Genomic DNA, 16864 nt, shown 5'->3' with positions numbered 1-16864 from the left:
GGGGTGTGACCAGCGTATTTTAAGCACTAGGCTGCCCCATTTTCCCCTCCCCTCCAAACACCGTCATGCACACAGCACCTGTGCTCTGCCATCGGCAGTGAACAGAGAATACCTCCCCAACATTCCCACCCATGGGACAAAGCTGCCTCAGTCAGGATGGGGCGACAGCCCTCAAATCGGGACCGTCCCGCCTAATTCAGGACTCTTGGGAGGGTTGCACTACTCAAAAGCACCCCTGACTATGCTGTTGAAATTCACAATCTGATAAAATAGAAATAAAAATGAAAGGAAATAAATATGCTGACTTCTTATACATTATTGTGCTTATACACTAATATGATGTGGGAAACTTGTTAAAATAGCCAAGGACCAAAGCTTACAACAAAAACTGCTAATACCAGGAAGTTCTGAAAGGGCCTCACAGGTTGATGCTTTTGTCTGGAGTCTGGTGTCATTATACTTGGTAAACACAGTTACAGTGACATGCACATTCAATTATGTCTTAATTTCTGGGAACTATTTGTATTGTTATGTAGACGGTTATAATTCTTATACTAGTAATTGGCTGGTTATAGCACAGATTGTACATGTAGGAAACAAATGACCCACCCAGGTGTGAGAACTATAGACAGGGCCTGGCAAATTAATAATAGAATTCGGGAGCCATTCCAATCTCGGAGCTAAGCTAAGCAGCCAAAGTAAAGGTTCACTTGTTGAAATCTATAGAAATGACTTCCAAAAGGAAGGTGTAAGCAGTATATTTTTAAGTGGTGTGGCTTCTTAGCCCCAGTGTTTATCCAGCTCAGTATATAGAACTAAATTTGTTATGCGAAAAGTGAGTGTAGAAACACAATAACATCCACCCCGAGAATACAAACTGAAGAACAGAAAGTTTTTCCTGCTTTCAGACTGCAGTCTTATATATCATCATCATCATTATTAATTTATAAGGTGCCATGAAACTCCACAGAGCCATACAGTCAGTATATGAAATGAATCAACAACAGAACTACATAGAAAGAAGTTATAGGCGTGAGACAGAGGGTAGAGAGGGCCCTGATAGAGTGCAACATAGGACAAGTCTTGGAGGCGGGAGGGAAAGGTGGTAATCAGAGAGGTACAAGACACAGGTCAGACACTGATGTAAAAAGGTGTGAGTGTCTGAGTGTCTCATAACTAGGTCAGAGAGAGTGAGGAGTTGCTGAGGCTTTGGATATTATGGGGAGTACATTGACAATGCCAGAATGGATAAGTTCTGGTATTGTTCACAGTGCAGTGTTTCAGAGGAGGAGACGAAGTTAAAGTATTTGGTTCTGTGGAGGATAACACCAAGGCAACAGGAATAGGGGACTAGGGAGAGCAGGACGTTGTCAGAGGTGAGGGAAGTTAGACTGTGGTAGTGACACCGGGAGGAAGAAGATGATGGATATTTTGAGCTTTATGTAGCATTAGGACATCCAAGTGGAGATGGCGAGCAGGCAATTGGACACACAAGTTAAAAGAAAGGAGAGGTCAGGGGAGTAGATGTCATGTGCACAGAGGTGGCCGTGGAGACTGAAGAAGCATATTACTTCAGAGTAAAGCAGAGGGCCAAAAACAGCCCTGCGTAAACCCAAATGATAGATGGAGTAGAGAGGAGAGTGCGTCTAAATTGGACATACTAAAAAAGTATTTAGAAAGGTAAAAGGTGAACCACGAGGCAACAGTTCCGTGATAGGGAGTAAAGGATATCCAGGAGAAGAGGGTAGTCAATTGTATCAAAAGTGGCAAAAAGGTCACGAAGGATGAGTTGGGAGAAGTGACGCCTTGACTCAGCTGTGAGTACATCGTTGGTCACTTTAGCGAGGGCAGTCTCAGTGGAATGGGAGGAAGCCCAAATACAGAGATAATAGAAAAGCGTTAGACAGTTGGACAGCTGATCAATTAGTTAGGAAGCAAAGAGGGTGGTTGTTGGAGAGAGAGGTAGAGTTGAATGCTAGTTTCATGAAGATAGTAGAGTTAAGAGAAAGAAGGAAACTTGAGTGGAAAGGGAAAGGTTTCAGAGGAGAGTTAGCTGCCGGCAAGTATTTTGGGGGGACAGAAGAGTTGGTAGGTAATGGGATCAAGGAGGCAGCTCAGACACCTTATCCTCAGTAACAGGAGAGAAAGTACTGAGGGTGGGTAGTGTGGTAGGTGAGAAAGTGGGTGTGGGGTATAGAATCTGGATAAAGGATATTTCTTGTTGGATGGTTCAGCTTGTTCCTTAGAAGTACTGTAGGTGCCAAAGTCCTGAGCAGTAAAGGAAGGGGTGGGCAGAGAAGCGAGTGGAAGGTGGCAAATAGGTCATGGGGTTGGTTGACTGCATGGATATTATGAATTTAAGGTAGGTTTGTCTGAGGAAGAAGAGAGGGAAGTGCAGTAGGCAGGATAATTTTGTGGTGGATGAAGTCAGCATTGGAGCAAGATTTCCTCCATTGGTGCTTGGTTGTATAGGAGCAGTTTATCTGGGAAGATCTGCTTGGTGTTCCGGGTCTGGTGTTTGGATTGCTAGGGATGATGTGTGCTGACTGGAGGTGTATCATCTCTAGCTGCAGTGAATGTGAGATTGCGGCAATGGTATGACTGAGACTCTGCAGCGGTTTCAATATTATGTTAGGTGTCCTATAAAACAACTAGATAGGATTACCTGGATAAGGCATTATTAGAGTAACGAACTAGCAGAGCAATTGCTAGAGAGAGGTCTTACTAATTTAATATGTAAGACTACCACCAATCAACGATATAAAGAACTGCAGTAGTCAGTTTGATTGATACCAACTAGATAACGATCACATCACTAACTGAGCAGAACCAAACTTTATTAAATTTACAAAGGAGTGAATCATACTATGATATATTCAAATTTATACTAATTGATATAATAATTTCAATATATAAAGTAGCGGGGCTTAGCAAATATTTCGCTATTTTATTTCACTTTAGTTGTCACCTTATTGTTTTTATATTTCGCTATTGCATTAGGAGGGATTCATTTTCAATTCCATTTTAAGTGTAAGTAATAAAGAATTAGATATTTTAGAAACAAGAAGATCGCTGAGTGCCTCCAGTAGCACAATTCTTTTCTCTTTCTCTCTATTCTGCAGTGAATGTAGTGTTATGAAAAGAGATTGCTGTATCAGGGCAGGACTGCATAGTAATAGGTTAGAAGATTGGTACAAGTGAAGCTAAAAAGAAATTATCCTGATTAAGCATGAATTTCTGATGGTAAATGGAACTTTGATTTGTATTTTCTGTACTTTTATAACCTCGTTTTCGACCCGTTATAAGTAGCTAGTGTATTTGCCAAGTAGAAAAAAACAAACTAAAACCACGGTGCCATTTAATACCACCAAATGACAATACAGAAATCTTCCATTGAAATAGTGGACCTAATTTAAGAGGTGCACTGGGTGCATCCTGCAGACACCTGGGTCTTGTGCCAGTGTACATAGATTGTCTGCTATACACCCTTCAATGGACACATTTTCAACCTAATTCATTAAAGCACACAAAACGAACATATTTTGTGTTGTTTGTTTTTGGTTTTTTTTAAACGACCGTAATTCATACATATGCACGTCCGGATGCAACAACAAGCAGATCTGCAGAAACATCTGTTGTTAAATACAGATGTATGTACACTACACTCCTGTATGGCACTTGCATATACATATGAGCAATATAATGTCCCAGCAGAATGCACAGAGAAAAAATGATTCAATTATTATAATCTGTCACTATGACTCTGCACTTACACCAGAACTGTAACAAGTGATAAACACCCAAAGCTTGAATCGGATACTGTTGCGTGCGCTCGAGTTTGGCATGCCCTTCTGTATATTTACTGTGTGCGTATGCCCAGTCCCCTTCCCGTTACGTCCATGAAATCGTAGGCAGTAGTCAGTGTCAGTGTCATCCACGTTCGAAGATGAATTGGACGTTGCTGTGTTCACCGGTGAATAGTCCGTTTCTAGTGTTTAGCCTCGCTTAGAATATATAACTAGAGGAAATCCTTGCAGAGTAAGCAAGCAAACAGAGGGTTAACCAAACCAATCACATTTATTTCAATTCATCAGGGTCAGACAGAATCCTCAAAGACAAGGGGCGAGATTTACTAAGCTGCGGGTTTGAAAAAGTGGAGATGTTGCCTATAGCAACCAATCAGATTCTAGCTGTCATTCTGGATAAAGTGCTAAATAAATGAAAGCTTGAATCTGATTGGTTGCTATAGGCAACATCCCCACTTTTTCAAACCCGCAGTTTAGTAAATCTAGCCCAAGTTCTTTATCAAGGTTTAACTAAATTAAACTGGGTGTGCTGTTCAGTGTACTTTATGTTTATATAATTGCCAATTATTTAATGGATCCCCAGACCTACGCTTTTTACTATGGCCTGAGAGTGCCGTGTTGTTAAAAAAAAAGAAAATAATATTAATAAGTATCACAGACCACTGATTTTTCTGCCTAATTGACTTTATTTAGTATTTGGTGCCCAGGACGCAGGAAGACTGTTACTTTAGCAAGATCACAAGATGCCAAACCTGGAATTTGAAGTGTGATCTCCAGCATGTCTCTCATGGTTGCTGTTACGCATACTCGCTGTCTCCCCCATTATGTGGAGAAGACTTCCGAAATAGCGGGTGATCTCCCAGACTCCCAAGAGAGACAGAGACACATTGGGTGGGACCCAAAGCGATTATGTGAATTTTTGATGCATCTTGCATCAATGAGCTACAATGGTTAGGGCATTAAGTAGCGTTATTAAGTCATGCTCACCCCCTACTTCATGGAGTTACCCTTCGTATCTCCCAGAGGAGAGGCCTGAAAAGTCTCCAGCTATCCTGGTTTCTGCTTAATAATAAGGTATAAATATTTAACTGCTGTGTTAGATACGAGGGGCACTGCAGCATTAATAGTAGAACAACTAGGAATACAGACCACATACTCCATTTATTTGACAAAATACGATGGAAGTATATAGCATTGTAGGCTAAAATTTCAAGCTACAGAGAACGTTATTTCCCCAAACAATCCCTACAACACAGAGACAATCTGGCAGAAGAGTCACATGTTGCTAATCGCACACTAGATCTCCCCAGTGATGCTCCAGTACACAGCTGCCAGACAATCCATCCACCAAAGCTGGAGAGAGAAATTGTCCAAGGACTAGAATCACTAAGCAAACAATTATAAGGAAAATAAGATCACTTGAACAAAATGTTCAGTTAGTACAATTCTCCCCCCCCCACGCTTTTTATTTGAATGAACTCTGATGAAAATGTTAACTTTTGGTTATTCAAGTTTAGATGTTAAGTACAGATGCATTTATTGCTAATTACTACAGAGACAGGCAATTTGAAGATGTGCAGCTGTTGTGGAACTACATTTCCCAGTATAGCCAAGGACCAAAGCTTACAACAAAAACTGCTAATACCAGGAAGTTCTGAAAGGGCCTCACAGGGCATCTCAGTATAGATATTACTTGTTATAGTTAATGAGGCATGCTGGATTTCTAGTCCTAAAACAGCTGCCTGCCTCTCTTCTAGTGTTTATTGCCTGGTCCAGATTAGGATTTGTGGGGTCCACAGTTACATACCCTCCAACTGAATTAGGCAGGACAGTCCCATTTTGGTGTTTGTCACAACGTGCAGAAAGTGGGATATATGTGTTTTTGGTGCCAATGGCAATTGTTTTTAGGGAGGGGCAGTGGCGCCCTTTGGAAGCACTGGGCACACCCTGGGCACTAGTGTTCACTAATTCTAGGACAGTTACTCATCCACAGTTGCCACCCGCTTATTAGGTCGGTGAATTCCCCGAAAGTCTAACACAATCCATCATACTTCCTATAAAAGCTGTACCCTAACCTCCCCACACCCACTGCCAAACATTAATTATCGTTGTCCGCAGACCAAGCTTAACCTCTCAAAAACCACAGCCCAACCTCAACCACACACGTAATATAAGCCTAAAACCTGCCATTATGCCTATCCTGAAGTTTCCTCCTATGAAATTGAAGCAGCATATGCCAAGAAGCTAGTGGGAGCCAGGAGTAGCGGGCCTAGTGGTAATAGAGACCACCAGGAAAGCTGGTATGAAAACTTTTGCAAGCTGATGCCTGAGAGCAGTTCTTCTAATTTCATGCAATTGTCCCTGGCATCAATTGCTTGATATTCTGTAAGCAGGTTCTCCAGGAGCAATTCCCTTGTGGGAAATTGTTTGCATGTGGTATTCACAGTATGCAGCTGCTGTCAACTATTCTTTAGTACTTCAGTTAAAGGAGGTTTCAGGGCAAATCACATTTTTACTTGAATATTTAAAGCAACGATAAACTGGTAATGAACACATTGAAAATCACATATAAACAGGTTTTACTGCATGCTTCATTTTGTATAGTGAATTTGTTTTTATGACAAAATGCCTTTATGAGCAGGTTTCAAGGAGTATTTATTGTACTGTGGTACACACGAGTCTCACGCATGATAAACAGCCAACATACTTTTGTTATTTTCTATGTAACGTTAATAGGGCTGGCAGTGCTGTCACGTGGATGACAGACCACATTTTTCCATTGGCTTGTTCTGCATAAAGTTAATATGTAGAGGCCCACTCTCTGCCACATCTATAAATGTGTAAATAATCAAGAAAGGCTGTATGACCCCGGCTAACCAGGGAAGGTGGCCATAAATGCTGTATGACCGCCGCTAACCAGGGAAGGTGGCCACAAAGGCTGTATGACCCCTGATAAGCAGGAAAGGTGGCCATAAATGCTGTATGACCCCCGCTAAGCAGGGAAGGTGGCCATAAAGGCTGTATTAACCCCGCTAACCAGGGAAGGTGGCCATAAAGGCTGTATGACCCCCGCTAACCAGGGAAGGTGGCCATAAAGGCTGTATGACCCCCGCTAACCAGGGAAGATGGCCATAAAGGATGTATGACCCCCGCTAACCAGGGAAGGTGACCATAAAGGATACATGACCCCCTCTAACCAGGGAAGGTGGCCATAAAGACTGTATGAGCCCCCGCTAACCAGGAAAGGTGGCCATAAATGCTGTATGACCCCCGCTAAGCAGGGAAGGTGGCCATAAAGGCTGTATTAACCCCGCTAACCAGGAAAGGTGGCCATAGAGGCTGTATGACCCCCGCTAACCAGGGAAGGTGGCCATAAAGGATGTATGACCCCCGCTAACCAGGGAAGGTGACCATAAAGGATGTATGACCCCCGCTAACCAGGGAAGGTGGCCATAAAGACTGTATGAGCCCCCGCTAACCAGGGAAGGTGGCCATAAAGGCTGTATGAACCCCGCTAAGCAGGGAAGGTGGCCATAAATGCTGTATGACCCCTGCTAACCAGGGAAGGTGGCCATAAAGGCTGTATGACCCCCGCTAACCAGGGAAGGTGGCCATAAAGGCTGTATGACCCCCGCTAACCAGGGAAGGTGGCCATAAAGGCTGTATGATCCCCGCTAACCAGAGAAGGTGGATATAAATGCTGTATGATCCCCGCTAACCAGGAAAGGTGGCCATAAAGGCTGTCTGACCCCCGCTAACCAGGGAAGGTGACCATAAATGCTGTATGACCCCCGCTAACCAGGGAAGGTGGCCATAAAGGATGTATGACCCCCGCTAACCAGGGAAGGTGACCATAAAGGATGTATGACCTCCGCTAACCAGGGAAGGTGGCCATAAAGGCTGTATGACCCCCGCTAACCAGGGAAGGTGGCCATAAAGGCTGTATGACCCCCGCTAACCAGGGAAGGTGGCCATAAAGGCTGTATGAACCCCGCTAACCAGTGAAGGTGGCCATAAAGGATGTATGACCCCGCTAACCAGGGAAGGTGACCATAAAGGATGTATGACCTCCGCTAACCAGGGAAGGTGGCCATAAAGGCTGTATGACCCCCGCTAACCAGGGAAGGTGGCCATAAAGGCTGTATGACCCCCGCTAACCAGGGAAGGTGGCCATAAAGGCTGTATGACCCCCGCTAACCAGGGAAGGTGGCCATAAAGGCTGTATGATCCCCGCTAACCAGGGAAGGTGGCCATAAAGGCTGTATGACCCCCGCTAACCAGGGAAGGTGGCCATAAAGGATGTATGACCCCGCTAACCAGGGAAGGTGGCCATAAAGGCTGTATGAACCCCGCTAAGCAGGGAAGGTGGCCATAAATGCTGTATGACCCCTGCTAACCAGGGAAGGTGGCCATAAAGGCTGTATGACCCCCGCTAACCAGGGAAGGTGGCCATAAAGGCTGTATGACCCCCGCTAACCAGGGAAGGTGGCCATAAAGGCTGTATGATCCCCGCTAACCAGAGAAGGTGGATATAAATGCTGTATGATCCCCGCTAACCAGGAAAGGTGGCCATAAAGGCTGTCTGACCCCCGCTAACCAGGGAAGGTGACCATAAATGCTGTATGACCCCCGCTAACCAGGGAAGGTGGCCATAAAGGATGTGTATGACCCCCGCTAACCAGGGAAGGTGACCATAAAGGATGTATGACCTCCGCTAACCAGGGAAGGTGGCCATAAAGGCTGTATGACCCCCGCTAACCAGGGAAGGTGGCCATAAAGGCTGTATGACCCCCGCTAACCAGGGAAGGTGGCCATAAAGGCTGTATGAACCCCGCTAACCAGGGAAGGTGGCCATAAAGGATGTATGACCCCGCTAATCAGGGAAGGTGACCATAAAGGATGTATGACCTCCGCTAACCAGGGAAGGTGGCCATAAAGGCTGTATGACCCCCGCTAACCAGGGAAGGTGGCCATAAAGGCTGTATGACCCCCGCTAACCAGGGAAGGTGGCCATAAAGGCTGTATGACCCCCGCTAACCAGGGAAGGTGGCCATAAAGGCTGTATGATCCCCGCTAACCAGGGAAGGTGGCCATAAAGGCTGTATGACCCCCGCTAACCAGGGAAGGTGGATATAAATGCTGTATGATCCCCGCTAACCAGGAAAGGTGGCCATAAAGGCTGTCTGACCCCCGCTAACCAGGGAAGGTGGCCATAAAGGCTGTATGACCCCCGCCAACCAGGGAAGGTGGATATAAATGCTGTATGATCCCCGCTAACCAGGAAAGGTGGCCATAAAGGCTGTCTGACCCCCGCTAACCAGGGAAGGTGGCCATAAATGCAGTATGACCCAGCTAAGCAGGAAGATGCTGAACTGTACTTTCACACAGACACCGCTATCTTGACCAACATATCCTTGCGCTTCCCCATATAAGTAGCAAGATATCACTAAATGGCATTTATGTTCCAGTCCCATGCTTTAAAAATGACCTTTAAGAAGCATAGACATTCATTACAATATAAAGCTTTTAGTAGATAGAAGCTTATTCCTGCTTCTCCACCCCGTTTTGTCCAGTGAACACCAATACTTACTATAAATTATATAACACACTATATGGATTTATTATACACATTAGCAACAAATATAAACAAGTTGCTATTTACTCAGCCCTGTGTCTGAGTAACACTGATTTTGTTGTAATTTGATGTTCAGATCTCGATTTATTTTTAAGTTTGTAGTTTTTTTTTAGTTATTATGTTGTTGATTTTACTGAAGTAAGTACTGTTTGCACTCAGACAACCTGTCAGTCTTCCATATGTACTTAACAATGCCCACATGACTCACTTTGACAGTTTTGTGTGATGGAAAATGCAAAAAGTATTGATATATGAAGTTCACCATATTCAACACATATGTTTTAGTTAGAATGATCATTTTATTACCATTTCCCGTTGACTGTCTTTTTTTTAATGAGCAGTGTGTGTGTGTGTGTGTGTGTGTGTGTGTGTAAATTAGCAGTTTAATGAAGTCCTTTTAGTAAGTTGAGCCCCAAAGGCATCTCAATTAGGCAATAGTTAGTCTTGATAAGTATAGTAGCTTTCCAGGATAATATTAGCTCATCAAAGTGAGTGGGTGTTAATCATACCTATCTGAGCCATTCGTTCTATTAGTAATTTTATATGGAAAATTTAAGTCACATAAATTCAATTGACATGTTTGGCAGCTGAACAATAAGCTTTTAAAGTCTGCATAATTAGTAAACACAAGTGCCTAGGTGTTTTTTCTTACCCCTTGGGTTGCATTTGGTGACCACATTCTGTAACAACCAGAAAGTATGGTCAAAGGACAGCCTTAGTTCTCAATTCTAAGTGCACAGGTGTGATTTCACACGTGTGGATTTCTGTATGTGGTGGCTTGTGTGTGTGTGTGTGTGTGTGTGTATGTGTGTGTATGTGTGTGTATGTGTATATATATATATATTGATAGTATATACATATTTATAAGTAGAGTACACAGATATAGGGTGTTATTCCACAACAAGCTGGCCTAAATGCATTGTCTGGTCGTTTGTGGGCAGTGCTGGGGCTATGAGTTTGATTCATGACCATGGTCTTATCTGTGTGGAGTTTGTATGTTCTCCCCGTGTTTGTGTGGGTTTTCTCCGGGTGCCCCGGTTTCCTCTCACACTCAACCTTAGTCTCTCTCAATCTTAGTCTCTCTCAATCTTTGTGTGTGTGTTAGGGAGTTTAGGCTGTTAGCTCCAATGGGGCAGGAACTGATGTGAGTTCTATGTACGGCGCTGTGGAATTAGTGGCGCTATATACATAGCCGACGATTTGTTCTGATGATGGCACAATTGGATCTGCAGGCAATTTGAACACATTGCATAGATCTAGCCATTCTGCAGTTGGTTGAAATGAAACTCTGTGTGCAAATGTGTGCAACAAAGACTTTTGCATTTTTATCTACAGTAGAAATGGCAGATCTGTTGCTGGCTATAGCAGTGTGCTGGGGGAAAAAATGTTGTGTGTATGTTCCTTGCAGGATAACCCCACCCTTTCAGCACCTGTTATGGGCTATAAATTGATTTGAGCAGCTTCCACTTTTGTATTTGTCTGAGAGGCATGTTGGTGTCAGTAGCTGAGGGGGAGTGCTGACATTGGATTGCTATTTGGAGGCTTCTGGGGTACCTCTTTGGTAAGTTAGCTCTCAATTTAAAAACACATATGTATGGCCCAAATATAGGGACTCTCATTGTTTAGAGTAGGACCATCCTATATGCAAAAGCGCCTTGGCGTGGCAGGATGGCTTAAACATACATTTGCAAATGTGTGCAACAAAGACTTTTGCATTTTTATCTACAGTAGAAATGGCAGATCTGTTGCTGGCTATAGCAGTGTGCTGGGGGAAAAAATGTTGTGTGTATGTTCCTTGCAGGATAACCCCACCCTTTCAGCACCTGTTATGGGCTATAAATTGATTTGAGCAGCTTCCACTTTTGTATTTGAAATGAAACTCTGTCTACTACCAACCCTTACAAATATTTTAACTGAGAATTTTAATGCTTACTGGCATTTTTACAGACACATTAATATGCTAATTGAAAATGTAACCAGTACAAAATGCAACAACGTGGGGCTCAGAGATGTTCAATAAAGGCCTTACACCTGTACACAATTATAGTCATTCTTGTCATGGTCAGAACAGTGCATTGCCAGTATCCATAGCTTAATTTGGGTAAGACTCCACCTCTTCTGAGCATGCATGATCTGACATATGTGCCTACTGCACCTGCACCAGCTTAGAAGAGGCCTCACTCTGTTTTGAGAAAAGGGCGGGCGGGAGCAGAGGCCACAGGGAGGGATAACCTGACATTTCCAGGCCCTCCTCAACTCTGGGTCGGCTGCACCCGTTGTAATTCCAGCCTTGAGTTTTCTACATCATTGTAGTATCAGGTTGGGTCTGCTATTTACTGACTCGTACTTTACTTTTTACTCTCACTTTGTTTTCTTACTGCATGTCTGGGCCGAACTGCAAAATGTAGACTTAACCCCATGTGTCAAACTCCCATTGTCCCATAGATTGTAAGCTTGCGAGCAGGGCCTTCTCACCTCTTTGTCTGTTTTACCCAGTTTGTTTATTAGTTTACTATGTTTGTCCCCAATTGTAAAGCGCTACAGAATATGTTGGCGCTATATAAATACATGATGATGATGATGCATGTTAGTAAATTTACTGATCATTGCCACCCCTGGATCTTTGGAATGTTTTGACATCTGAGAATACAGATTGCATTCATCTGCCAACTTATTTTTCATGACCAGACATTGGCCTAGTAATAGGTGTACCATCCAGGGGTCCTGCTTGTTTCTTTCCTTGGGACTATGGAAGCACATGTGTGGCCTGTTTAGCAGTTATATAAAGCTTTCCAATTTAGGAGCCCCTAGGAAGGGAGGCAGCACTAGTAAAAAGTCTGTATTATGAGTGTTATTCATAGTTGCCTACTCTCCCGGTATGTTCAGGAGACTTTTGAATAAGGATGGTCTTCCATGACTACCGGACAAATAGGCCTGTCTGCAAGGTGGATGTGAACATTCTGTGATAACACAAATCTCATCATCAAGCCATGCCCACCTCAGTGATCACTGAGCGGGCAGGGTCATGATGATGCCTCATCATGTATTTTACCCTGACCACTTACCCAAGTGGTGTCACCCATCTCTTCTTATCATACCTGCCCTCCCCATCTTCCATAAGGCAGGTATGAAAGTAGGCAAGTATGATGTTCATGTAGGAAAAAGTGAGGAATGACCAGCTTATATTTTGTACCATCATCATCATCATCACCATTTATTTATATAGCGCCACTGATTCCGCAGCGCTGTACAGAGAACTTACCACGGCCAAGTGATCATTATGCCACTGTGGTCAGCTGCTCATCCTTCTAAGAGGTAGTGGAATCTGTCAAACATGGCAATTTCAAGCTATTTGACCTAATTGGGACAGATTTCCCAAACTTGTGGTCCGTTTTTGCTATTTATTGCTAAACTCTCTTTAGGTCTCATGTTCGCATTTTTCATTCTACTTGTATGTGCTAATCAGCACTGCTCATGTGCAGCACTTCTAGAAATGTTAGTACGCAGGAATATAATAAACAGAATTATAGATCTACATAGATACATTCAGATAACAGGGGTTTTACAGCACATGTGAGAAAGGGGGGATGCAGTTTGTCTAATGTCGAATACTATTTCCCAGTTTTGTTTTGTAATAGAAACTAAAAAAGAGACAGATTTCGAACATTGTATCAAACTTGTATCTGGTTTACTGTGACATGGCTGACTGTTAATGTTTTAGGAAGTTAAACAGATCAGAGAGTTCACAATATGAGGATATGTTTTCAGTAAACCGATTAAAAGATCTTATAGGAAGCTGGGTATTGTCTCGTGCTGTAGGAAAGGAACGCACAAAGCAATGGCAGGAATAAGGAATTAGAGGTGACCAGAATAATGAGCTATCAATAAGAAGGCATCTATAAATAGTTATTAGCTATAACACCGCTATTTTATAAAGAGGCAATGAACGCAAGACGCACCCAGGATACACTGACCGGCTGAGCTATTTCCTGTGTGTCCACTACGAGACCGTTAAGTCACCTTTAATAACAGAGTAACTAGGGGGTATGTGCCATGCAGGATATAGAAGTCAAATCCAAGTGAAAAGCTGGTTCAGGAAAAGCTTAAAAACTCAAATAACTTCCTAGGAAGTAGAGAGTAATACAAAAAAATGCTACCTACTGTAGTTACTGCTTAGGAGATAGTAATAAGAACATATATATCCCAATTGCTCCTGTGTCAAAAAGTTCTTATTCACATTCTCAAACAATCCTAAGCTCTTACAAGCCAGGGGTACTCCAAATAGAGCCGTTACTATACTCTATTAATACAAATATACAGAGAAGGTTCACAGTGGCTAATGTGTTAAACTTGGTAAGCCTCACCTCACTAAGGGGCCTCTGTGCCCAGAAAACTTGTAATAGCTATGAGTTTAGTTTGCCATTTTAATATATCATTTAACATTTCTGAATTCCACTGAAAAATTTAACCCATATCTGTCAGTTTAACTAAAACTTCTGACATCTTTATAGATCATTCTATCCATTGTACATTAACAATGTTCACTGCTAAACCATTTACCTCGTATATTTCTAAGAATTGGGAAATGTTAAAATAATCTCTTTGTTGATGATAATAATGCTGATTTATTCAGGCAGTGATGGGGTGAAGCACAAACCAGAGCAATACTGAGAAAACACATGGGTATAAATACAGAGATATTATAACACAGAAACAGATGTGATTATATGACATCTGTAGGTCATCTGAATTTAGAGCAGTATTCAGAGGAAAACATGTGCTGTTATATAGTTCAGACACTCTCAGATCGGTAAACATGGTGTTTGTGCATTGCAATGCTGAATATTGTGTTTTATTCACAATCCTATAGGCCACTATGACAGAAAAGTATTTTCTCTGGGAAGTGAGTATTTCCTAAACTGCTGGATATCTAGGGAAGTTATCCCCCAGGCTGTACTGTTTGGTATTTAGACTAGAGATCTCCTTTAGGTCAGCATTACGGCCAGATTAAGTATAACCTGTCATCTACCATGTTATTTAAAAAACAAACAAACAAAAAAACACCATTTATAAGTCATAGCAGAAACGTGTGTTATATAAAGCCTATTATGTGCACTTTAATTTAGATGTTATAATGCCAAAGGGATCCAGTATTTCTGAAAAGTTATTGATGATAAAACAAATTCTATATCATCATCATCATCATTTATTTATATAGCGCCACTGATTCCGCAGCGCTGTACAGAGAACTCACTCACATCAGTGCCTGCCCCATTGGAGCTTACAGTCTAAATTCCCTAACATACTTACACACACAGACAGAGAGAGACATCACAAATATATTATCAAAAATGACTGGTAACATTGAAAAGGCTTATGCCCAACTGTTTAACAATGTAAGGTGGCTTACAGCACTAGCCCATGTATATTAAGGACCAAAAACCCCATCAGGCAGCGTTATTTTAGTGTGGTTACTAGCAACTTACTAGCTTATGAATATTTCTGGTTTAATTCTACATGTTACATATGCAACGGGTGTAAAGCAAGATTAATTATATTTATTCTTTAGCTTATTTCCTCATCCACGTAATAACAGATAAGGAAGTAAAACTTAGAATGCTTGGCGTGCCAGTGTGTCATTGCTCTTGCTAGATAGGATGTCACAGAAGTACTTACTTGTAGATATGTGTAGGAAGACTTTGGTCACAAGTAGAACTGAACCCACAGCAAGAATGGAATCAGGGAGGTTTCAACAACCAGCTATCATTAAGTGACTTGTCACTAATGCACAAAGTGTTATCAGCTGTGTTAAAGTAAACAAACTTACACTGATAACTTTGCAGTGATAGTATGTAGAAAAGTATGTATAGGATGATAACATTTGTACAGCCGTATCGCTGTAGGTAGGATGCCAAAGGAACAAGACTTGCGGTGGCCACATTTGCTGTGATTTGACACAAACGCTGAATGACCGAATGAATGATTTTATTTTTCTTTTGGTGTCAGAAATGTCACCCAGATTGCAGTGCCCAATAGGATCTAACGATGACACCACAAATCATTGTGACACATCATTCAATATGTTTTCCATCATATCCCAATTTTAATCATATAGAATTATCATTTAGAAACACATACATAGTACAATGGGCTGCCAAGTTTGTCTACATGACCGACGGGCCATCTGATTGCGTACATTATGTGGCCAGCTTAAAATAAAGCGGAATTGGCACAATATTTCATAAAATATGACACAGTCCTCCTATAACAGCGCATTTCCAGTCTCTTACAGAAAACTGTCGTTGATTCACTTCCATAAATTACATATTTTAATAAAAGTGGGCAGTTTGAAATCCCCAAGATATTTAGAAAATTCTGTGGATTAATCAATTGGTTGACAAAATGCGTAATGTAAAAGAAAAATAAATCTTTATTTCTTCATTAATCTCTATTTCTTCAAAGAGGAGTTGAATTAAGGCTAACTGTAGTAGCAGCTAATGCATAAAGTAAGTGAAGCTGATAATGTATTGCTGAGACGAAAACTAGGTGATGCAAGAAAAGCATCTTACCTTAATGTTGTTGAAGATTCCCTTGTAGCAGCCAGCTGCAGACCTAGTTTGGGACTTGTTATCTCCGAGTTTCACTCCCATTTTTTTAACTGAAGCGTACTAGTGGGATGTTTGCAATTCTCCAGTGCCAGTCAATAGTCTTGTCTAAAGAGCATGACAGACGGTTTGTTCTCTACCTGCTAATGTCTGGGAGTCTAAGTTAAGCTGCAGGGTCACTCTCCTCTGCATTCTCCTTCTCTCTCAGGTGTCTGCAGAGGTTTAAGTGAAAGGGGAGGATTTATAACTTTTCCACTATGACAGATTCCTTCTGTCTATCTCCACCCACTTTTCAAACAATTGGGAGAAGAGAGAAAGGCAGGAGCCAAGAGAGTGAAATCAGAACAGACAATGAATGTGGAAAAAGAAAAAGTGAAAAGAGAGAGAGAGCAAAATACAAAGTCCTTCAAATGTGACAGAAATCTCAGCAATGCTGGAATGAACAAGACACTTTTTGCTTATGGGACTGATGAGCTTACTGTGTGTTATACAGAACTGTCACTCTTACAGATGAAGGTGATTGATGAAGCGGTTTAGGGAAGCTTATACTGCCATGCTGTGTATGTCTGACAGAAGTTTAAAGAAGCAGAAAAGAAGTCCGCTCACACTTGGGGCTAGATTTACTAAACTGCGGGTTTGAAAAAGTGGAGATGTTGCCTATAGCAACCAATCAGATTCTAGCTGCCATTTATTTAGTACATTCTACAAAATGACAGCTAGAATCTGATTGGTTGCTATAGGCAACATCTCCACTTTCTCAAACCCGCAATTTAGTAAATATACCCATTCATGTTTTTAGAAAGGTTAGAGCACACTCA

General features: G+C 42.1%; 1 protein-coding gene across 1 annotated transcript in view; it reads right to left on the bottom strand.

Moving 5' to 3' along the window:
• The window catches only part of SLCO2A1 (solute carrier organic anion transporter family member 2A1), a 39618-nt gene extending 23343 nt beyond the window's left edge, over positions 1-16275 (bottom strand). Inside the window, exon 1 of the mRNA XM_075201579.1 lies at positions 16011-16275. Within this exon, the coding sequence (XP_075057680.1) occupies positions 16011-16091 (81 nt within the window). The 5' untranslated portion in view covers positions 16092-16275. The remainder of the gene's footprint in view (positions 1-16010) is intronic.
• Between the last annotated feature and the right edge of the window lie 589 nt (positions 16276-16864).

This window comes from Mixophyes fleayi, chromosome 3, assembly GCF_038048845.1.
Source record: "Mixophyes fleayi isolate aMixFle1 chromosome 3, aMixFle1.hap1, whole genome shotgun sequence".
NCBI classification, from domain to species: domain Eukaryota; kingdom Metazoa; phylum Chordata; class Amphibia; order Anura; family Limnodynastidae; genus Mixophyes; species Mixophyes fleayi.
Note: the sequence above shows the minus strand (reverse complement) of the source record. Positions and strands in the feature narration are given on the sequence as shown.